We start from the raw sequence: 24232 nt of genomic DNA on the forward strand, positions 1-24232 counted from the left end.
GTCCGTACTTTCCACCATTTGTTTGGTTTTCTTTTGGTTTTTTTTGACACGCTGTAAGTCACGATTTTTATGAAACTGTATGTGCATATCCCAATATCTCGGATTGGTTTGATTTTGGCACATATTTGACCGTCACTGGATTATGGCACCTGATTGTACGAAAATGGCGTTATTAGCTTGTGTACCCTCTAGAGGTCACAATACTGTTGATAACACAACAATCGTGGATGAAATAAAGAGATCTCAGATGAACTTGGTTTTGGTCTGCATCAGACCTTCCGTTCCATTCTGGAGTCATGTGTCCCTTTTTCGAAAATTGCATAATCATGATAGCGACTATAGTTGAAAAAGATTGTTTTCAAATTTTGTGCATCTGGGTTCATGAAAGGTTACCCGCATTTGCCGAAAACTTTCTGCACGCGGTAGAGGCTACAGTTTTTAACAAATTTATTATTTAAAATTGGTGTGTAGCATTGGGGACACGATAGGACGAATAACCCACTCGATATTCAACGTTGTGATCGCGGATTGAGGATACCGTTTTTAACACATTTTTTTTTCAAATTCGATGTAAAGCATTTGGCCAATTAATGAGCCCCTTTGATCTTCCCTATTCTCCGTCCATCCACGATTGAAAAATGTGGGCGTATTATTTACTAAATCTCTTGTACACACGTCAATTGTGTATTTAATTCAGAGATCAAATGATTTAAACAGAGCCAGCACCATCTCTTATTAAAATCATTTGAATCTGATTGCGACCAAGCCCTGTCATTCAATTGGGGCTCGTCGCGTACGGTATTTCGCTGAATTACAGTAAAAACAGAAACAATTGAATGTAAAGCAGTGTATATACATTCATATTACATTATTACATGTATATGTGTTGCGACCCATTTGTGTCCATTTCTAGGTCCCAAATATTAGAGAATTAGCTCCTTTAAAGCAAAGCATGCCCTATGATAAAGTTAAAGTACAGCTAGAGCACTAAAAGGTTAAAGGCTAAAGTTAGTGTTAAAAATACAGAAAAACAAACGAGGGGTTAAAATTTACAACTTTATATTTTATTCAGATGGGGTTTTTTTTATAATAAAAAGAAACAAAGTAAAGTGAAAGCAGAAATCATAAAATATTTGAGCTGAAATCTTTAAATGCTATTTTTAGCATTGTCTACTTTTACTTTATTTATCCCAATTGACACTACATCATTCATTAAAAGATATTGTACCAGGATTGACACTACATCAGTTATTATAAGATATTCTATCAGGTTTAAGACCACATCAGTCATTATAAGATATTGCATCAGAGAGAGAGAGAGAGAGAAATGGGGTTTAACGTCCACTCGACACAAACTAGGTCATTTTGGGACTAACACATGGTTCAATTTTATTTCAATAATTTGCTTGCGTGTAGGGGTCTTTAGCTGTGGGAGGAAACCGGAGGACCCGGAGAAAACCCACGAGGTTGGACAGGCGACCCTACTCCTTGTCACGTACAACCGGGGAATCGAAACCACGCCTGTTGACTCAATGACAGACCTTATGATAGAGCGTGTACATGCTAAAAATTCGGCCATCCAATCCCCCCATATTGCATCAGGATATAAAATACAGTAGGCATTAGTGTATATTTTACAGTAGGGCTCAGTTAACCATTTTTATGTTTAATTATTTTTCAAAAAATGTATTCCAATCCGCTGAATAGTGCAGGCTAGCAATGGCATCGAGAGTTGATTATGTCCTGGATAGGTTAATTAATGTCTAACTAATAATTTAGAAAACATTTCAGGGCTAAAGAAAGACCTGCAATAGGCAGATTTAACTCTTGCATAATGTATGTTTAATTAATGTCTAATTAATAATTTAGATAACATTTCAGGGCTAAAAAAAGACCTGCAATAGGCAGATTTACCTCTTGCATAATGTATGTTTAATTAATGTCTAATTAATAATTAAGATAACATTTCAGGCCTAATGAAAGACATGCAATAGGCAGATTTACCTCTTGCATAATGTTTATTTAACCTACAGTTAAAAGGTGAAACTGAAATTACTTACATTTTTATTATCTCATCTTAATAAAGAAGGCCTACATGTCTATATAATTTACAGAACACTGTATCTGTTTTTCATTAAAATTTCCTCAAGCATGCTCACTGAGTAGTGAGACCAACGCAATATTAAGATCAAATCTATATGACCAGGCATAATGACCAGTCAGTTTTACATAGTATTTAATGTGTCATGGTTTGTTATAAATCAGGGTAGAAGCTAATTAGTTAAGTACTTAATCCATTATTGTTTATTTATGTTCATGTCTCTAGTGATAATCCTGAATAGTATATGTTTTGATGTCAACACTTGAGCTTATCCATTTATAGTTAGAATATAACAAGGCTAATGTACATCAATAGGGAGTCATTAGGTCACCCGACTTAGTTGCAGCTACGTCGGTCATCCACCGTGCTGTAAGTGTACATTGTATGTATTGAATTATTGTTATTTGTAAGAGATAAGTTCCAGTAATTAAAAGATTGAAGAACCATTCCAGACTTATTAGTTATTGAAGAACCTAGCGGTTATATCTAGACAGTCCCACAGGTGGTCATAATAGAGGGATTTCACTGTACATCAGTCATTATATGATATTGTATCAGGATTGAGGCTACTCTATTTACTATAAGATAGAAATAAATGATAAAACATGAAGTAGACCTAATTCCAAACCTTACATGATTTAAATTATAGGATCATTGGTTTCATGTACAGAGCAGTGTATGCTGCTTCCAGTGGTGCTATACAAACAGTGACCAGTGAGAAATTGTTGTTTCATTACACCTGTGTTAGGCAGAGTGTGCTTTCTTAGGCAATTGTTTTAATGGACTGAAATCCGACACAGAATTATATTTAATATGAAGGAAATCTGATTTTCCACCTCAGTTTCCTCTTCTTCTACGGGAGCCATGGTGACTCAGTGGGTGAGATGTTAGCTCGCTATCCTGGAGGTCCCTTGTTCGATCCCTCCGTTGATCAGTAACGTTCATCAGGATTTTCCGGTGTGGTTCCCCCTTGTGAGTGGTGCAGGAACAGGGCTGTAACTAGCTCAGAGCAACGAGGGGGGCGGGAAGTGTTCTCAGGGGTGCTGTAAAGTTGACTGACAATGTATATCTGTTTTTTTTATGGTCGACAATTTTTTCACAGGGGAGGGGCGAAACTTTTTGCAGGTTTAATGTCCTACTGTTCTGCTCGGACTGGGCTAATGAAGACAGACATACGCTTACAGTGTGCTATGAGGGAAATTTTGTCCAGACAGCGGTGCTACGGCCTACTCTTATATCGAATTCCAATGTCAAGGGATCTTTTGCGTGCATGCCAATATGTACACATGACCTTGTTTTTTCCGTCCCATCCAAACGACTAGACAGGTGTCCTTGTCAGGGGTAACCATGTCCGAAAATCTCAATGAACTGGCTAAGCCAACACTGGGAGTGAACCTGCAGCCTCAAGGCTAGCGAGCCAGTGTCTTACCCACTAAGCCACAGTGGCTGCCGAAATTCCAACTGTCACGGGGTCTTTTACTTGCACGCCAATCATGGGCGTCACACAATTGTTTTTCTGGGGGGGTCTGAATATACTTGGACCCCCAAAATTTACAAAGTTGGCCCTAACTCCTATTTATTTACAACAATTATTAGGATTAGTTCAGATTCTATCTGTATAAAACCTGTACATATCCCAATATGGTTTACATTGCTAAAATAAAACACAAAGAGAATCATCCTGGAAACATGTGTGAAGTGAAAAGTAACTGTGTTCCATAAAATTGTGTCTAGTTAGCCTGTCAGTAATATCTTGTTATTTTTTTTTTTCTGCCACTTATCAGAGTGAATCGCATGTAGGTACCCAAAAACATTATCGCCTAAACCAAATATTTATCGCCCGCTCAGCCAGCCACGTTGGCGGTGTCTGAGCCAATCAGCAAACGAGTTGTGTAGACAGCATGTTTGTTTATATTTTTTAGGGGTTTAAAAAAGGGTTAGGGTTAGGGTTAGGGGTTAGGGTTGCGGCCCCCCCCCCCCAATATATATTTCACGGCTACGCCTCTGACGCCAATGTGTACATGGGACCTGACTTCTGTACAACTGACAACGGGAAAACCCAACAGGAAAATCCAAACAATCGAACACCGGATCAGCGCCTTATTCACTGTGGTTCCCTGGTTATATGGACTATTCATGACATTAACGAACCAGTCCCTGACAAGTTTAAACGTTGAGGGTAACCTCGCTTTATGTCCCTATTATGTTTTTGTGTTATTACGTGTCAACGAAATGAAATGGGGTTTTAACGTCCTACTGTTCTGCTACGACTGGGCTAATGAAGATGGGCAAACACTATACAGTTTGCTATGAGGGAAATTTTGCCCTGGCAGCGGCACTATGGCCTACTCTTACATCAAATTCCAACTGTCAAGGGATCTTTTCACGCACTCCAATGTTGTTGTTTTTTGTCCCAGCTGAAGGACTAGACAGCTATCCTTGTCAGGCCCTCCATAACTGACCAGGGGAAACCACATCAGAAAATCCCGATGAACTTTCTCGGCCAAAGCAGGTATCGAACACGCGACCTCCAGGCTAGCGAGCCAGCGTCTTACCCGCTTAGCCACCGTGGCTCCGACCACTCAAAGAAGAATACAATGTGATATATACAATTATAAGGAAACACAACCATGCGCTATTTAAAACAAGGCAACATGACAGTTTATAATTAGTACAAGTTATTTTTTATTTATACAAAAATCTTATTTCACACAATAAACAGAGGATCGTCTGTCTAGATTATCTATCATTATTTGGTATAAATTTTGATTCATCTACAAAAAACACTGGTATACAGGAGAAACCATCGTCACGTAAACTTTAAATAAAATATTCATTTTCATATACAGCTATTTACCACAGATTTTAAAAAAAAAAAAAAAACCTTTTTCCATAGTCATGTCGTTAATGACTTTCTTCTGACATTAATTATAATTTCTGTTCGTAAACGGCCACTTTATTGGAGTTTCAGTGTTATTAGACGATTGTCAGGTCTGAACACTAAGCAGTCACGATTATCAGGTCTGAACCCTGAACAATCACGGTTGTCAGGTCTGTACCCTGAGCAGTCACGATCGTCAGGTCTGCAAATATTTGAGAAAAATAGACGCGGTCGGGTTACGGATAAATGAAATGAGGTTTAATGTCCTACTTTTCTGCACCGACTGGGCTAATGAGGATGGGCAGACCCCATACAGTGTGCTATGAGGGAAATTTTGCCCGTAATCATGGGATAAAATATATAGGGTAGGTTGATCGCCATCGGCATGCAGGTCCGACTTGTAAAATCATTGTGTATAGAATTTTAATACAGTTTTAATTTTAATGGTATAATTTATCACATACAATCCTCCACATTTTTAAATTTAAAGTTTACGTGGCCAATGTTTCCAGGTCTAATTTTATATGAAATAAATCGGATCTATTCAGCTATAAATATGACAATATACATATATATAAAATTGAAGGGACAGGGGTTACTATAGTTACCATATAAATTATTATCATGAAACACATTTTAAAATACAGTTTTCATAAGGCCCAGCAAAATAAATGAGCAGTGTACAAGATTTTATTTTTGGTAAATGAGCAGTTTTTAGACAAGTGTACAAGACTGGAACATCAAATACCACTTCTAGTTCATTTGTGGTAGATTCTAAACCCATTGAACAAATGAAATCAACATGTGGGTAGGGCCAAAATTCTTATGTCACGTCTCATAACAAATTTTGGAGGAGTTGAACACCGGGTGAAGAACAGCTGAGTTATTGGGCATTATCCGCTAATAAAAAAAACTCCAATACCTGTTCACCATCCCCCCTCCCTCCCCCCCTTCACCATAACAGTACTCCCACCAAGGTTCTTAAAGGGACAATAACACTCTTGCTGGCTTGACAGCTCCACAAATAAAAAAAATAGCCTTATTCTAAGTACTAGATGTGTTGGTGTCTTACCTATTGTGTAAATTATCCATTAAAGCCTATTTTACTTGTCCAGAGGGTTCGAAAATATTTTTAAATCCAAGTCACATTTGTTGACCAGAATAAAGATTGGGACATATTATTCAGTTACAACAAGAGTGGTATTGAGCCTTTAATGTTCCTGACAAAAACTGCTGATTAAGGGATTACTGGGTAGATCAGGTATCAGGTAATAAAAAGACCTCGAAATACCTTTCAACCAGCCTGTCTCTCCCACCCCTCCCCCACCATAGTTCTCAATGATCCTGATAAAAACTGCCGATTTATTTTCCGTGGCCTTAAATTAAAATGGCTAGAACCATAAAATATAATTTTACTTAATCTCTAATTAAACTATTATTTATAACAGACAACTGTACACTTATCAATCCATGACATCAGCAGTTCTTCATTCACTGGCCTAAACCATGAAAACTTTAACTAAAATATCTTAAGTAATCAGAATTACCATTTGCTGAGAATTCAAATCTAGTACGGATCTTGGTTCTCAACCAATGAACGATCAACATTCAAAAAAATTTTAGTTTAAGAAACTCAGGATTCTTATTCACGGAAACTTATTTTATGAATAATTATTGCCGATTGGCTTGGAACTAAAATCATAGCCTCGTTCACCCAGAACCTCCTAGTCTTCAACATTTGACTGAATGATAGAGACTACTAAAAGCATAGCAGAAATTTTAGCCTTTGACCAATAAACTACTATCTTAAAATGTTACTATCAAAGATTTCTTGAATACGACCCAAGATATAAATCCTAAAATAAATGGGTCAATTACGTTACTAAGCATGGCTGCTATGGTTGCAATGTAAATAATCTTGTTGCTATGATACTGACCCTGTTCTGACCTTGAGAATGGAATGTGCAGTTTGTTCTTATTTTAATTGCAAGCCTCTCTTCCATTTTTGATCAGCAGAATTGTTTGTTTTTTTTGGGGTTTTTTTTGGTAATTAAACTTTTTTCTTGGAAAGAAACGACATCAGACATAAAAACAATAGATGAAGCAAAAATGGTACAAGCAGCATAATCAGTTAAAAGTTTTACTAAAAAAAAATTTGATTTTAAAATGTCTTTGTAATTCTAACATAAATGATTTGAAATATTTCAAAAGTTTTTTTTTAAAAATTATAATAAAAGAAAGAACAATATAGTTAAATTGTATTTACATAAAAAAAACAACGCATTAGTTAAGTATGACAACGATGACAACATATATTAAAACTTTCAGATCAACACCGAACTCCACGTCCGCAACAAAAACAACAACAACAACAACGTCGTCGTCATCACCTCACAGGTGAAATAGATTAAATTTAAAGTGATTGTCACCTGTGTTTTAAACCCAGGTGTTAGTCTGTTCAATATCCGTGTAGCAGCATGTTGCGTTTGACAGTCAGGCTGTTTTTCATTTCCGTGTATTTTTGTGTGAGTGACACAAGTAGCCGAGAGGTAAAATAGGGTTTAAGTCCACTCAACACAAACCAGAGGATTTCGGGACTAACACATTGTTTATGTTGGGGTATTTACCAATGGAATAAACTGGACCAATCCCCAATGGAGGTTATGCTGGCTGAACATCCAAGCCCAGGAACGAAATCATCACAAACCTTCATCCAATAAATGATCGTGTGATCTAAAGGGGACGTTAACCCGTGCCAATCCGATCTGGATTGCAACATGAAGTAGGACACTATACAATTACTGTTTATGACAGAGAGAAAAATGGGGTTTAACGTTCACAAGACACAAACTAGGTCATTTACTAAAACATGGTTCAATTTTATTTCAATAATTTGCTTGCACGTAGGGGTCTTTAGCAGTGGGAGGAAACCGGAGGACCCAGAGAAAACTCACGAAGTTGGACAGGCAACCCTACTCCTTGTCACATACAACCGGGGAATCGAAACCACGCCAGTTGACTCAATGACAGACTTTATTATAAAGCGCGCCTGTGCTAACCATTCAGCCATCCATCCCTCCTTACTGTTTATGACTGAGAGACACTTCAACTAGGCTTCTCTTAATCTTGTTCAAGTTTATAACTGAGAGACGTTTTGACTAGGATCTCAAATCTTTCTTCAAGTCCTAGTCCTGCGTTCAGACGTTGTGACTATTTTTTTTCTAGTCTTGCTTCAGACTCTAGTCCTGTGTATCCATGTTTTTAAAACATTATAAATTAAAAAAGACCCAAACGTCAAGATTAATACAAGCTAGTTTTGTTTAAAATGGTTGGTGATGTTAATTGTTTTAATGGAGTTCGGTGGATCCGAGACAGTAAAAGTAAAGCTCTAAGAATTTTATAAAATTCACAAAGATCTAATATATACAACTCTAAATTAGTTATATACACAAGTTCAATTTTAAATTCATTTCTCTATATTTTCATTGGTCTACAATTTTAATATTTCAATTTCAACCAATCAGCATCAGTGTAAGATAAAAGTATGAGATGACCCGTGAAATATATATATATATATAATTTTTTTTCATTTTCCACCAATGAAAACAGCTGTATTATAATGTGATAAAATTGAATGATCTTATTTCACAAGATGATGAAATAATTATATCTTATATTTTGTTATTTGCTACCTTACAAATACCCTGTCACCCCTACAGAGCTGCAGTAAACTCTACTTTTATGCAGTTGGTAGAGTCCATAAACTTAATAAAGGTAGATTATTTTTTTGGCAGTAAAAAAAAGAAACTGTATATTTTTTTTTTTTCTCTTGGAGAGAAAGTTTTGTGTATTTGATGAAGAGGTGAGCAGGTTGTTTCCTAGGTAACAAAACGTTGACACAGCCTTATATATGGTAACAGTTCATAATGAGCACCTTTTTATGCATAGAATTCCTTATTATTTTCCGCCCGCTGGTACGCATAATTAGGCATTTTTCTTGGTTCGTCGAGAGCGTAGCTTCCCTCGTCCTTCTTCCTCATCCTATAGACGACAAACATGATGAGTAATATAGCACACAATAACGCCACGACAGCACCACCTATAATAGCTGAAATACATCAATAATCACAATTAATACATGGAATCCGGGCGGGGAGAGGGGCGAGAAAAGGGAGGTTTAGCAGCACCACTTATAATATAACAATTAACATATGGTACTGTTTTATAAAAACAAACGGTATGAGTGTATGGGATACTGGAATCAGGTAGAGAGAGAGAGAGAGAGAGAGAGAGAGCAAGGCAGAGAGAGAGCAGGGCAGAGAGAGAGAGAGAGAGAGAGAGAGTGGTTTAATGAGGAAGAGTGGTTTAATGAGGAAGAGTGGTTTAATGAGAGAGAGAAAGAGATAGAGGAAAAGAGTGTTAATGAGGAAGGTTGAGGAGACAGACAAACATAGTTAATGATGAAGAGTGGGTTAATGTTGCAATTTCATATTTTTACGTTATATTTTTAAAATTTATTAAAATCCATGGTATCTATAAACAGTCCTACTTTGTTAAAGAATAATCCTATTAATCCTATAATTCACTATTGCCAGTTGAGAAATTGGCAAAAATATCATTTTCATCTTCAAATTCCAACGGTTGAAGATAACTACTCCATGGTGGAGAATAGAAAACAAGGGGGTAATTGAGAGGTAATTGTGTTATTATTTCTGGTGTAAATGAGTTTTAAGTGTGAGAATGACACATATGATCGTATAATAGTGAATTGACAACCTATTGAGCAAAAGTCATAGAAATAATTATGTTTTGACTTTCTTAGAAAATATGAAATTGTAACTTTAATGAGGGAGAGCGGGAGGGAGGGAGAGAGGGATACATTTTTATTCATCTGTCCTGCAAATAAGCATTTTTATAACAGCAATATGGGGCAGTCACCAGCCTCTATATAGATTTCTAATTGTCTGAAGACAGTGGTGTCTAACTATGCTATACAGTATATATATTTACCTGCTAGAAGACCAGGTTGTGTCATTATATGAGTTGATTGACTTGCTGGCTTCATATAATTAGCTTCGGATTCATTACCTGTAATATATAAACAACCAATATAATCAATCAATACAATCATTCTAATTAATATAATCATTCTAATTAACTTGTCAATATTAAAGTTCTAAGTTTCATTCTCATGCCTGTCATCAATAGCCCAGGTTCGGAGCAGAACATTACGACTTTAAACCCCATTTCATTTCATTCTAATTAACTACAACTTGTCAATATTAAAGTCCTAAGTTACATTCTAATTACGGTATCAGACAATAAATCTATCGACAAAAAGCCACGCAACACATTTTTGAAATAGATTTAAATGGGATGTCCAGCAAATTACCTCCCTTACATCACTATTGTATAAATTATCTCCCTTACATCAGTGCTGCATGAACAGTGTAATGAAGGCAACAATCAACAGAGCTCTATCTTTAAGAGAGAGGGTCCTTTCGACACAAGCTAGGTCATTTCAGGACTAACATATGGTTCAATTTTATGTCAATAATTTACTTTGCATAGGGTCTTTAGCAGTGGGAGGAAACTGGAAGACCCAAGAAAACCCACAAAGTTGGATTGGCGACCCTATGTGACAAAGTGATTAATAACTAATCAAATTGAACGATTATTTACACTATAATCTGATAAATAAACAATACCATATATGGTAATCACTCTTGTCCATTTTCACTTATTGTCGGACGCTATAAAACCAGCCCCCGAGTTCACAAAACATTCTCAGACTTAAGTTAAGTATTTACTCAACTTTCAATCACTGTTTATATGAAATATCTTTGATCCAGAAACGCAAAAATTTGCACATAGTTTCTTATTGATGTATTTGATACATTAAAACAACAATAGTTTTATAAAGAGCTATATTTTAGTTAAAATAAGGCAAACAATTTTAAGTAAAAATACTTTACTTAAGTCTGAGAATGTTTTGTGAACTCAAGGCCAGGAGTTTACTGAGAGTAAATCAGACTTGGAATAGAGTCCCCCCCCCCCCCCCCCGAATTATGTCTATTTCATGTTTTTAAAGATACATTATGGCAGATAAGATAAAAAGATGGCAGTTCTCGCTATAATAGTTAAAAACTAGATACTGTAAAGGTAATTGGCTGAAAATTTCAGTCAAATTGATCCACTATGAGCCGAGAACGAAGCGGGTGAAATTTTCGCATAGTCTTGGTCATCATTACTAAAATCATTAATATAAACAGCATAGTTTCGATTATCCACTGTTTTGATTTAAATATCAATGGCCGTTAAGCGGCATATAGGAATCTAATCCAGCCAACATCGAAGGCTAGCCTTGACGTCAAGAGTTTATTATGGTCTGGATAAGTTAATTAATGTCTAATTGATAATTTAGATAACATTTCAGGCCTAAAGAAAGACTTGTAATAAGCAGATTTTGCTCTTGCATAATATATGTTTAATAAAGGTTTTATCATTATGCTGAGCTAATGTTATCTGTAGTGTTACAACTACTCCTTGTCATGTACAAGCGGGGAATAGAATCAATGCTACTTGAGTCATGATATATGCAACGCGCACTCATTAACCAATTTGCCATCCAACCACAAGACTTTAAGTTTTACAATATGAGAGAGAGAGAGAGAAATGGGGTTTAATGTCCACTCGACACAAACTAGGTCATTTCGGGACTAACACATGGTTTAATTTTATTTCAATCATTCGCTTGCACGCAGGGGTCTTTAGCAGTGGGAGGAAACCGGAGGACCCAGAGAAAACCCACAGCGACCCTACTCCTTGTTATGTGCAAGCAGGGTATCGAATCCATGCGACTTGACTCAATGATAGACCTTGTGATACAACCAGCACGTGCTAACCAATTTGCCATCCAACTACGATACTTTCAGTCATACAATGGAATGGTCATCAAGTCAAAATACTCCTCTCAATCCAATAATGTTGAAATGGATACGTATTCTCAAATAAATAAAATGAAATGGGTTTTAAAAATCCTACTTTACCAGCACCAACTGGGCTAATAAAAACGGACAGTGTATTATACAGGACATTTTGCCCTGACAGCGGCGCTACGACTTCTGATTTCCAACGGGCAACATTACTGGAAGGACGACGGTTGTCCTCCACCACCGACAAGACGGGCAACTTTACTGGAAGGACGACGGTTGTCCTCCACAACCGACAAGACGGGCAACTTGGCTGGAAGGACGACGGTTGGCCTCCATCACCAACAAGTCGGGCAACTTGGCTGGAAGGACGACGATTGTCCTGCACCACCAACAAGTCGGGTAACTTGGCTGGAAAATTCGAAAGTACATTATCTGCCAACAACATGATTTAAATCAAGACCCTCTGGGGTAGTAATTGAAGTGTCACCAGAACGAAAGAGGCCATATATTGTTGTTGTTGTTTTAAATAATAGAGAGATATTGAACTTACCTTCGAGTTCATTCAGTGGTTTTTTCGGTTCATCATCTGAACCTGGAGCTATTGTATACTGGAAACAAAAACAAAATATAATTTAAAGTACAACCAGGGAATTGAAACCCCGCCAGCTGAATCAATGACAGACCTTATGATACAATATAATTTAAAGGCTCTCGTCGTTTAATCTGATTAAAATACAGGCGACCCTACTCCTTGTCACGTACAATGAGGGAATTGAAACCCTGCCAGCTGAATCAATGACAGACCTTATGATACAGTGTGTACGCGCTAACCATCGGCCATCCACCCCCCCACCCTCTAAAATAAAAGGCGATTGAATGAATCAGATGAAGTTTGGTGTCAGCCAATCTGATTACAACACAGATCTATATTTCGTTTTGTTTTTTTATACTTTCGATGGCCTCCACTATATGAAGATCTGATCAGTTGTTTTGGAAGGGGAGAGAGAGAGAGAAATGGGGTTTAACATCCACTCGACACAAACTAGGTCATTTCGGGACTAACATATGGTTTAATTTTATTTACATAATTCGCTTGCGCGTAGGGGTCTTTAGCAGTGGGAGGAAACCGGAGGACCCGGAGAAAACCCACGAGGTTGAACAGGTGACCCTACTCCTTGCCACATACAACCGGGGATTCGTAAAACCACGCCAGACGACTCAATGACAGACTGTATGATACAGCGCGCACGCTAACCATTCAGCCATCCAACCCCCCCTGTTTTGGAAGGCCGTGCCAGGGGTCATACAAGCGACTTATGACCCTATGACGTCAGACATTTGATTAACCAATCAGTGTTAATGTTTCTAGTGAGTTACCCATAGTTCTGTGCAACTCACGCAAAAAAATTGCCATAACAGACCGTTTGATTGGCAAATCCCTTACATCATCCAGAAAGCAGGTTATATAACAAATCTTCCAGATCCTAGTGTAGTAAATTTTGAACTATAAAAAATGAAACGAAATAGGATCTGTGTTTTAATCAGAAAGTCTCTCGTTGTTGTTTGAGTAATTGTTCATTTCTTGTAATCTATATAAATAAAATCAAAGATGTCTGTGTTCGCCCATCATGCTTCGTCGCCGCAATCCCCTCACGTGATATCAAATTACTCAGCATGACTCGGTGTTCGTCCATCATGCTTCGACGCCGCGATCCACCCCCACATGTGGTATCAAACTAACCAGCATGACTCTGTGAATGTTTTAGGCCAGCCGGAAGATTGTCTATCGTTGATAATTTTGTTTATTTTCTAACATATATAACCAATTTGGGTATAATTTAGCTTGGAAATTTCTGAACAAGACCAAATTCTGTTTTTATTGTCAATGGACAAAATTTGTTACATTAAATGGTTGAATGAGCATACATTGACAAGCACGGCCGTATACAATGACCAGAGGAAACTGTTTTGGAATTGTCCAGGGAATTGTTTTAGAAAACATCACGATTGAACCGGAGACCTCATGGTAAGTGTGTCGGCACTTTCTTCACTGGGGAGTCGTTGGCTTACTAACCTATAGGTACCATGAATCATCCAGGTATAGGCCGAGAAAGTTGGATTAATTTAAAGGTTGAAACTTACGTCTGGTTTAGGTTCTTGTTTATCAGGTTTTCCAGCGTTTAAAACGTTATTTGTTTTTTCTGTAGGTAACAATTCTTCTACAATTAACTGTTCTTGCTGGCTTGTTGTTCTGGTTGCCATGGTGGTTGTTCTAAAATTCACAACTAATTTAGTTGTAGTTTCTGTAAAATACACAAAATACAATTATTACATAACCTTGTAACATACCCCTGTAATTACATACACTTGTAACATACCCCTGTTGTTATTATATAACCATCTATTGTAGTCCTGTTGTTATTATATAACCTTGTATCATACCCCTGTTGTTATTATATAATCATGTATCACACCCCTGTTGTTATTATATAATCATGTAACATACCCCTGTTATTACATACACTTGTAACATACCCCTGTTGTTATTATATAACCTTGTAACATACACCTCTGGTTATTACATAACCATGTATTGTAGTCCTGTTGTTATGATATAATCATGTAACATACCCCTCTTGTTATCATATAACCATGTATCATACCCCTGTTGTTATTATATAATCATGTAACATACCCCTCTTGTTATCATATAACCATGTATCATACCCCTGTTGTTATTATATAACCATGTATTGTAGTCCTGTTGTTATTATATAACCTTGTATCATACCCCTGTTGTTATTATATAATCATGTATCACACCCCTGTTGTTATTATATAATCATGTAACATACCCCTGTTATTACATACACTTGTAACATACCCCTGTTGTTATTATATAACCTTGTAACATACCCCTCTGGTTATTATATAACCATGTATTGTAGTCCTGTTGTTATTATATAATCATGTAACCTACCCCTCTTGTTATCATATAACCATGTATCATACCCCTGTTGTTGTTATTATATAATCATGTAACATACCCCTCTTGTTATCATATAACCATGTATCATACCCCTGTTGTTATTATATAACCATGTATTGTAGTCCTGTTGTTATTATATAACCTTGTATCATACCCCTGTTGTTATTATATAATCATGTATCACACCCCTGTTGTTATTATATAATCATGTAACATACCCCTGTTATTACATACACCTGTAACATACCCCTGTTGTTATTATATAACCTTGTAACATACCCCTCTGGTTATTATATAACCATGTATTGTAGTCCTGTTGTTATTATATAATCATGTAACATACCCCTCTTGTTATCATATAACCATGTATCACACCCCTGTTGTTATTATATAATCATGTAACATACCCCTCTTGTTATCATATAACCATGTATCATACCCCTGTTGTTATTATATAACCATGTATTGTAGTCCTGTTGTTATTATATAATCATGTAACATACCCCTGCTGTTATTACATAACCATGCAACATACCCCTGTTATGGTCTGGACCATAATGTCTAATTAATAATTTAGATAACATTTCAGGTCTAAAGAAAGACATGCAATTGGCAGATTTAGCTATTGCATAATGTATGTTTAACATATCTGCTATTTCCAAATAATTTACTAATTTCACAAGCCATGCTGCAGCTGTATGGTACCAGTGACCTGTATGTTGTCAACTTTGACCCCATGGTGGGGCGCCAGTGATAATATTTATGTTACTATCCTGTCTATTTTAATATTATTTCATCACATCAAACTGTTTTGTTTCCTTTTGAGATGAGATATATTATACATACATATAATTTATTTGTCAATCAGTTTGCGGCTATTTAATGGTTGGCAGTGAGTACTGATGATACAAAACTTCCAGCGGGAATTTAAAGACGTTAACTTCTCATGATTTATGCGTAGGATAAAGAACGAGACTGAGGTTATGCTGGGGAAAGAAAGACTGAAGAAAATAACCTGAGAGAAAAAAAAATCGAGGAAGGCAGGCCGAGGTTTTTCTGTCAAGGGTTTCTTCCGAAGTCTTGCTTCCCCAGCATAACCGAAGTCGAGGACTTTATCTTGCTTATAAACCGTCTATGTGTACATGTACGCAAGATGAGAATATCCCAGAATTCCTACAAAAAAACCCTTATATCATGTTTCTTATGGGAAAAAAAACTACCCTGGAAGAATAACCTGTTACAGGTTTAAAGAAAAACTTTCAGAAGAATAACCCCAAATTTCCCTGTATATATCGAAAACCTCCCCCGACTTTCAGACTGTAAGTTATTCCAGGGATAGAATATACCCCAAAGATCAAAGAGATTTACAGTTACAGGTTTATAATACAAACAAGCCAACAGTGAGGCTGATGTCCCCCGCCGAAATCCCAAAATAAATAGATGATGCATATTATTATTAAGTAATCACACATTTATTTTTCAAAAGTATCAAGCAATCAAACTGATTATCAACTATACACCAAGTTCCACCACTCTCTATCAGATAGAATCAAAGTTATCTGATCCCAAGGCTAAGGGTGTGACGATTAGTCGGTTTAGTCAGAGTCGGTTCGGTTTTACCTACAAACCGGTTCAAGTTTCGGGAAATCGATAGTCGTCTAAAAAATACAGCAGGATATAAACCAGCCGCCCGAATATTATAACATGTTTTTTTTTTATAAAGGTACATGTATTAACGATCGATAATTATGGGGGCGAATAAGCAATAAACTACATCATTGATAAATGGTCGACAATAATAATAAAGTTATCGTGTCCCAAAGCATCAACCAATCAAATGACTTATGTCGGCTTAGCCTGCGCAGAAAAGGTTCATCTTCGAACTCCATCTAGGCATTGACCTAATAAAGGCCTACACCAAGTTTGAACCTTCTACCTCAATTGGGAGGAGAGTTATTGTGTCCCAAAAAGTGTGACGGACAGACAGACAAACAGACAGACGGACGAACCCATTTTAATAGTCCCCTGCTTTCTTCGAAAGGCGGGGGACAATAAGCATACACACCAATTTTGAACATTTTAACTCAATTCGAAGGAGTGTGACGGACAGACAGACAAACAGACGACGGACGAACCCATTTTAATAGTCCCCTGCTTTCTTCGAAAGGCGGGGGACAATAAGCATACACACCAATTTTGAACATTTTAACTCAATTCGAAGGAGAGTTATTGTGTTCCAAAGTCTCAGCAAATCAAATTGCTTATCGCTCTGCTTAATCTGAGCAGAAAATGCTCATTATCGATCTTAGTCAAGGTATTACTGTAATGAAACTAAACACCAAGTTTCATCACTCTCACTTAATTAGAACTAAAGTTATAGTGTCCCAAAGCATCAACCAATCAAATTGTTTATCTACTTAATTAGAACTAAAGTTATAGTGTCCCAAAGCATCAACCAATCAAATTGTTTATCTCTGCTTACCCTAAGCGGAACGGACAGACAAACAGACAGACGGACGAACCCATTTTAATAGTTCCCTGCTTTCTTCGAAAGGCGGGGGACAATAAGCATGAACATTTACTCAATTCGAAGATCAACCAATCAAATTGTTTATCTCTGCTTACCATAAGCGGAACGGACAGACAGACAAACAGACAGACGGACGAACCCATTTTAATAGTTCCCTGCTTTCTTCGAAAGGCGGGGGACAATCAAAGTAGGAGAGTTATTGTTTTCCAAAGTCTCGACCAATCAAATTGCGTATCGCTCTGCTTACCCTGAGCAGAAAATGCTCAATTATCAAACTTAGTCAAGGTATTACTGTAATGAAACTATACACCAAGTTTCATCAATCTCACTTAATTAGAACTAAAGTTATCGTGTCCCAAAGCATCAACCAATCAAATTGCTTATCTCTGCTTACCCTAAGCGGAAAATGCTCATCTTCGAACTCCATCAAGGCATTGACCTAATAAACACATACACCAAGTTTGAACATTCTAGCTCAATTAGGAAGAGAGTTATTGTGTCCCAAAAAGTGTGACGGACAGACAGACGGACAGACAGACGGACAGACGGACAGACAGACGGACAGACAGACGGACGAACCCATTTTAATAGTCCCCTGCTTTCTTCGAAAGGCGGGGGACAATAACAAGTGTTATGTGAAATATTTATGTGTTCTTGAGTCTCAGTGAAAGAAAACAATGCTGTGGCTACCATTCCTGGGTTTCAAGGTCAGATATGATATGAAAACAGATATCAGTAATATTTTGAACTAGTTCACCAGTGCAACCGAACCATGACGGGTTAACCGTTTACATCCTTAGTTTGAAGGTCAGATATCAGTAATATTTTGAACCAGTGCAACTGAACCATGACGGGTTAACCCTTCACATCCTTACAACAAAGATAAATACAAACATAATTTCTGGGTACGTACCTTCACAGTTTGGTCGATCGTTTATAAAAACTTCTGTACCTTCTATTTTTTTACCGTACGGTGTAACACAATAACAACGAGATCCATGACACTGGACGTCTTTAAAATACCCTTCCACTGTACAGTTCGGTCGATACGCTCCAAGTAACTGTTTACGCGAAAATTTGATTATTTCGAAAACACATGGCTTTAAATTTGTTCCTGCAATGAAAGAAAAACCCAACAATTTATTAACTGAAATGAAATGAAATGAGGTTTACCGTCCTACTGTTCTGTTCCGAACTGGGCTAATAAAGACGGCATATGTCAGAAAATCTGGATGAACTTTCTCAGGGATCGAACACCCGACCTCCAGGCTAGTGAGCCAGCATCTTTCCTACTTAGCCACCGTGCCCCCCCCCCCAATTTATTAACAACATATCTTACAAACAGAAAACAGAGACTGGTTTATTTATTTTACTGACAAATAAATGAAATGGGGATTAACGTCCTACTTTTTAGCCTCGACTGGGCTAATGAAGTCTGCTTTGAGGGGAATTTTGCCGGGGCAGCTCCGCTTCAATCTACTCTTCATAGAATTCAAGGGATCTTTAACGTGCACATTAACTGTATATGGGGCCACAGATTTTAGTCCTATCTCAACGACCAAACACTGTTCCTTGCCAGGGGGGAGTTGGAAGGCCGAATGGTCAGCACGTGCGTGCTGTATCATAAGGCCTGTCATTGAGTCAACTGGCATGGTTTCGAATCCCCGGTTATACATGACAAGGATTAGGGTCGCCTGTCCAACTTCGTGGGTTTTTTCCGGGTCCTCCGGTTTCCTCCCACTGCTAAAGACCCCTAAGAGCAAGCGAATTATTGAAATAAAATTAAACCATGTTAGTCCCGAAATGACCTAGTTTGGGTCGAGTGGGGGTTAAACCCCATTTCTATCTTTCTCTCTGTTCCTTGCCAGACCATTTGTCAGCAACCACGTTGGTAATCTTGAGCCACTGTCCTGGTTCCCTACGACTAGGAATAAGTCCACTCAACACAAACTAGGTCATTTCGAGACTAACATATTGTCTTTAGCAGTGGGAGGAAACCGGAGGACCGGGAGAAAGACAACAAGGTTAGACAGGCGACCCTACTCCTTGTCATGTTCAAGTGGGAAAATCAAAACCACGCAACTTGACTAAATGACAGACCTTATCTAATATAAATATACATGTAGAAGGGCCGTGAAAATAATATCTAATATAAATATACATGTAGAAGGGCCGTGAAAATAATATCTAATATAAATATACAATGTACATGTAGAAGGGTCGCAAAAACAATATCTTCACAAATATATATGAAGAGGGGCCACGAAAAATGTTATCATTGATAAATTCAAACTTGAATAGTGTGTATGGTATGATCAGCATTCTTCTATTATTTAAAAAGACATTGCAATGGTCGGGGTTAATTGTCTCCAACAGAAGTCAAAAATCTAGAAATTATAAAACGTTTGGTCGATCAACTTCAATAGAAGGTTATGATTGGACGCTACTGTTCATGTGTCTGTAGATAACGTAGCTTTAAGTTCGAGAATTGTAAAGTAATCTAGCAATGTCCAGATGTAGTAAAACTTGCAGTCGTTACTTCAGGAACATGTTGGTCGATCAACATGATTTACTGACTGCCGGTCATTGAATTATAAATTCACCATGACAACATCATTATAAATCACACTTACCAAGTTCACAGTCTGGTACGTTTGGATTCTCCATATTAGTAGATGGGATCATCCTGCCATCTCTATCTGAACACCAACAATTACCAGTGCCTGGATAACCTCGACACTGCATGGTGTCATAGTAACCTTCCTTGGTACATCGTGGAATGTAATTACCTATAAGATTGGTACTCGCCTTACGTAACTGTTCACATGGCGTCAACGGCTTTTTCGTTGTCGTTGTTGTAGTCATTGTTGTTTTTGCTGAAAATATAAAACAAATATTTATTATACTGTATGAAACGGATAGAGAAATGAATCTTAGTCGTCCATGACGGATGAGTGGCATTTCCGAGATTGTACTCACAATTTGCATAAATGACAGATGAGTGGCAAACCTGGGATTCGCTCACAACTTGCATAGATGACAGATGAGTAGACATTCCGGGATTTTACTCACAACCTGCATAGATGACTGGTTTAATTCCGGGATGGTACTCACAACCTGCATAGATGACATGAGTGGCAATCCCGGGATTCGTTCACAACCTGCATAGATGACATGACTGACAATCCCGAGATTCGCTCACAACCTGCACAGATGACTGGTTTAATTGTACTCACAACCTGCATAGATGACAGATGAGTGGCAATCCTGGGATTTGCTCACAACCTGCGCAGATGACAGATGAGTGGCAATCCCGGGATTCGCTCACAACCTGCACAAATGACAGAAAACCGAACCAGAAACTCGTTTTGTCCATCTGACCATCAACATGAATTGGGCATTTTGTTCTTTGGACATTTGAGCATTGATTATCAGCCTTTGATTTGTGATATGACGTCACAATTCCAAGGTGGCTATGATACGCCTGCCAGGGACAATAATCGTTCGTTGCTGGCTTACCTTTATCTCAAACAGGTAATGAATAACTTACATTTATCAACATGTGGGTAAATATTGTAACCGCTACCTGAACCTGATGTCATCAGGTCCTCGTCATCTGTTGCATCATCGTCTATTTTAGATCCAGATCCACTTCCTGCTACAACTGGATCATCCTGAAATAAAATACAATAATAATAAAATACACAACATCTACAGAACACGTCAGAACACAGCTACAGAACACATCAGAACACTTCTATAGAACACATCTACAGAACACTTCTATAGAACACATCTACAGAACACATCTACAGAACACAGCTACAGAACACATCAGAACAATTCTACAGAACACATCTACAGAATAATCCCTATTTCTCCCATGATAGATATAGTACTTATTGAAATACATGTATATTATTCTTAGAGGTCGCGCGTTCAATCCCTGCATTGGTCGAGAAAGTTCATCGGGATTTTCTGACGTGGTTTCCCCTTGTCAGTGGTGCAGGACGGAGGGCCTGACAAATTTCCCTCATACCATATGTATGGCGTATGCCCGTCGTCATTAGTCCAGTCGGAGCAAAACAGTATGACATTAAACCCCATTTCATTTTCATGTCAGTTTCCCAGATTAACCCTTATTTCTTTCCCGATAAGTAGTGTTGATATATTTAGAAAAAGAAAAAAAAAAAATCACCAAAATTTGTTGGATTCCTTTAAGAGCAGTTTGAACAAGTTTTATTACAAACATCTTAAATCATAAAAAGGTTTTATATAAAAACCAACTCAATTTCTTCACCAAATCAAAATCAAGAGTAAAAATCTCTAATTTCCTACAAATCGACATCAATTTTATTTTAAAAAAAAAGCCAGACAAGAAGATTTGACATTAGCATCAATCTAGAGTTATTTATCTTGTTGCAGAATTGTCTGGAGATTTGTCTGTGGATTTTAATGATATATAGAGGTGGATGATTCCAGTAAAAGTCGATCTGTGAATTATACAGGTGGACACATTAACACTAGTTTGAGACAGAAGGGGTTACCATCCAGGAATACCCTTATGAACTTTCTCGACCAACCCTGGCAGCGAACCGGAGACCTCCAGGAGGTTAGTAAGTCACCTTGACTCCCCTACATTTAAGTGAGAGAGAGGGGGAGGGAGGGAGAGAGAGAGAGAGAGAGAGATAGAGAGAGAGGGGGGGAGGCTTTAAGTCCACTTGACACAACTTGGTCATTTTGGGACTAACACATGGTTCAATTTTATTTCAATAATTCGCTTTGTGCGTAGGGGTCTTTAGCTGTGGAAGGAAACAGGAGGACCCGTAGTAAACCCATGAGGTTGGACAGGCGACCCTACTCCTTTTCACGTACAACTGGGAAATCGAAACCAGGCCAGTTGACTCAATGACAGATCTTATGATACAGCGCACACATGATAACCATTCGGCCATCCAACCCCCCTTGAGAAATAGACACAGAGAGAGACAGAGAGAGAGAGAGAAACTAGAGGGAGGTATAACAGACACAGAGGGTTTGATCTAGTGGCAGTACAACTGAGGAAGAGAGAGAGAGAGAGAGAGTAGATCTAATAGCAGACTGATATACTAGAGTTATAAGAGATCTAGTAACAGTAAGTATAGAAGTCATTTATTGATCTTCTATAATCAACAAATCCAACAATACAACATAACAATCAGTCTGTCAGAATCTCATATATCATAGTTCTATTATCTTTTATATAACATATATCATTCTATTCTAGTTTTATATAACTCATATTAATATGTTAATAGTGGAGAGGTGGGGGGGGGGCATTCTACTCCTATTCTAGTTTTATATAACTCATATTAATATGTTAATAGTGGAGAGGTGGGGGGGGGCATTCTACTCCTATTCTAGTTTTATATAACTCATATTAATATGTTAATAGTGGAGAGGTGGGGGGGGGGGGGGCATTCTACTCCTATTCTAGTTTTATATAACTCATATTAATATGTTAATAGTGGAGAGGTGGGGCATTCTACTCCTATTCTAGTTTTATATAACTCATATTAATATGTTAATAGTGGAGAGGTGGGGGGGGGGGGCATTCTACTCCTATTCTAGTTTTATATAACAGATATTACCCTGTTAATAGTGGAGAGGTGGGGGGGGGGGGGGCCATTCTACTCCTATTCTAGTTTTATATAACAGATATTACCCTGTTAATAGTGGAGAGGTGGGGGGGGGCATTCTACTCCTATTCTAGTTTTATATAACAGATATTACCCTGTTAATAGTGGAAAGGGGGGGGGGGCATTCTACTCCTATTCTAGTTTTATATAACTCATATCAATATGTTAATAGTGGAGAGGTGGGGGGGGGGGGGCATTCTACTCCTATTCTAGTTTTATATAACAGATATTACCCTGTTAATAGTGGAAAGGGGGGGGGGGGCATTCTACTCCTATTCTAGTTTTATATAACAGATATTACCCTGTTAATAGTGGAGAGGTGGGGGGGGGGGGGGGCATTCTACTCCTATTCTAGTTTTATATAACTCATATTAATATGTTAATAGTGGAGAGAGAGAGAGTGAGAGAGAAACTAGAGGGAGGTATAACAGACACAGAGGGTTTGTTCCAGGGGCAGTACAACTGAGAGAGAGAGAGGGAGAGAGAGAGAAACTAGAGGGAGGTATGACAGACACAGAGGGTTTGTTCCAGGGGCAGTACAACTGAGAGAGAGAGAGGGAGAGAGAGAGAAACTAGAGGGAGGTATAACAGACACAGAGGGTTTGTTCCAGGGGCAGTACAACTGAGAGAGAGAGAGGGAGAGAGAGAGAAACTAGAGGGAGGTATAACAGACACAGAGGGTTTGTTCCAGGGGCAGTACAACTGAGAGAGAGAGAGGGAGAGAGAGAGAAACTAGAGGGAGGTATGACAGACACAGAGGGTTTGATCCAGTGGCAGTACAACAGAGAGAGAGAGAGAAAGAGAGAGAGAGAGGGAGAGAGAGAGAGAGAGAGAGAGAGAGGTGGGGGGGTTAATGTCCACTGACACAAACTCGGTTATTTCAGGACTAACATAAGGTTTAATTTTATTTCAATAATTCGCTTGTGCGTAGGGGTCTTTAGGAGTGGGAGGAAACCAGATGGACTTGGAGAAAACCCATGAGGTTGGACAGGCAACCTTACTCCTTGTCACATACAACCGGGGAATCAAAACCACGGCAGTTGACTTAATGACAGACCTTATGATACCCTCACGCACATGCTAACCATTCGGCCATCCCCCCTCCCCGACACACAGAT

General features: G+C 38.0%; 2 protein-coding genes across 3 annotated transcripts in view; both read right to left on the bottom strand.

Annotated features, from left to right (window-relative positions):
• LOC126818321 (zinc finger protein 664) overlaps positions 1 to 24232 on the bottom strand; it is a 312810-nt gene that overhangs the window by 50328 nt on the left and 238250 nt on the right. The window lies entirely within an intron of this gene.
• The window catches only part of LOC126818271 (uncharacterized), a 66498-nt gene continuing 47025 nt past the window's right edge, over positions 4760 to 24232 (bottom strand). For both annotated transcript variants that reach the window (XM_050545597.2, XM_050545590.2), the window contains 7 exons: positions 20987 to 21110; positions 20070 to 20312; positions 18350 to 18550; positions 14060 to 14220; positions 12468 to 12525; positions 9993 to 10070; positions 4760 to 9090 (listed from right to left, as the gene is read on the bottom strand). In XM_050545597.2, coding sequence (XP_050401554.1) covers positions 8921 to 9090; positions 9993 to 10070; positions 12468 to 12525; positions 14060 to 14220; positions 18350 to 18550; positions 20070 to 20312; positions 20987 to 21110 — 1035 coding nt within the window. In that variant the 3' untranslated portion in view covers positions 4760 to 8920. The remainder of the gene's footprint in view (positions 9091 to 9992; positions 10071 to 12467; positions 12526 to 14059; positions 14221 to 18349; positions 18551 to 20069; positions 20313 to 20986; positions 21111 to 24232) is intronic.

The sequence above is a fragment of the Patella vulgata genome, chromosome 1 (genome assembly GCF_932274485.2).
Source record: "Patella vulgata chromosome 1, xgPatVulg1.2, whole genome shotgun sequence".
In the NCBI taxonomy this organism is placed as follows: Eukaryota; Metazoa; Mollusca; class Gastropoda; family Patellidae; genus Patella; species Patella vulgata.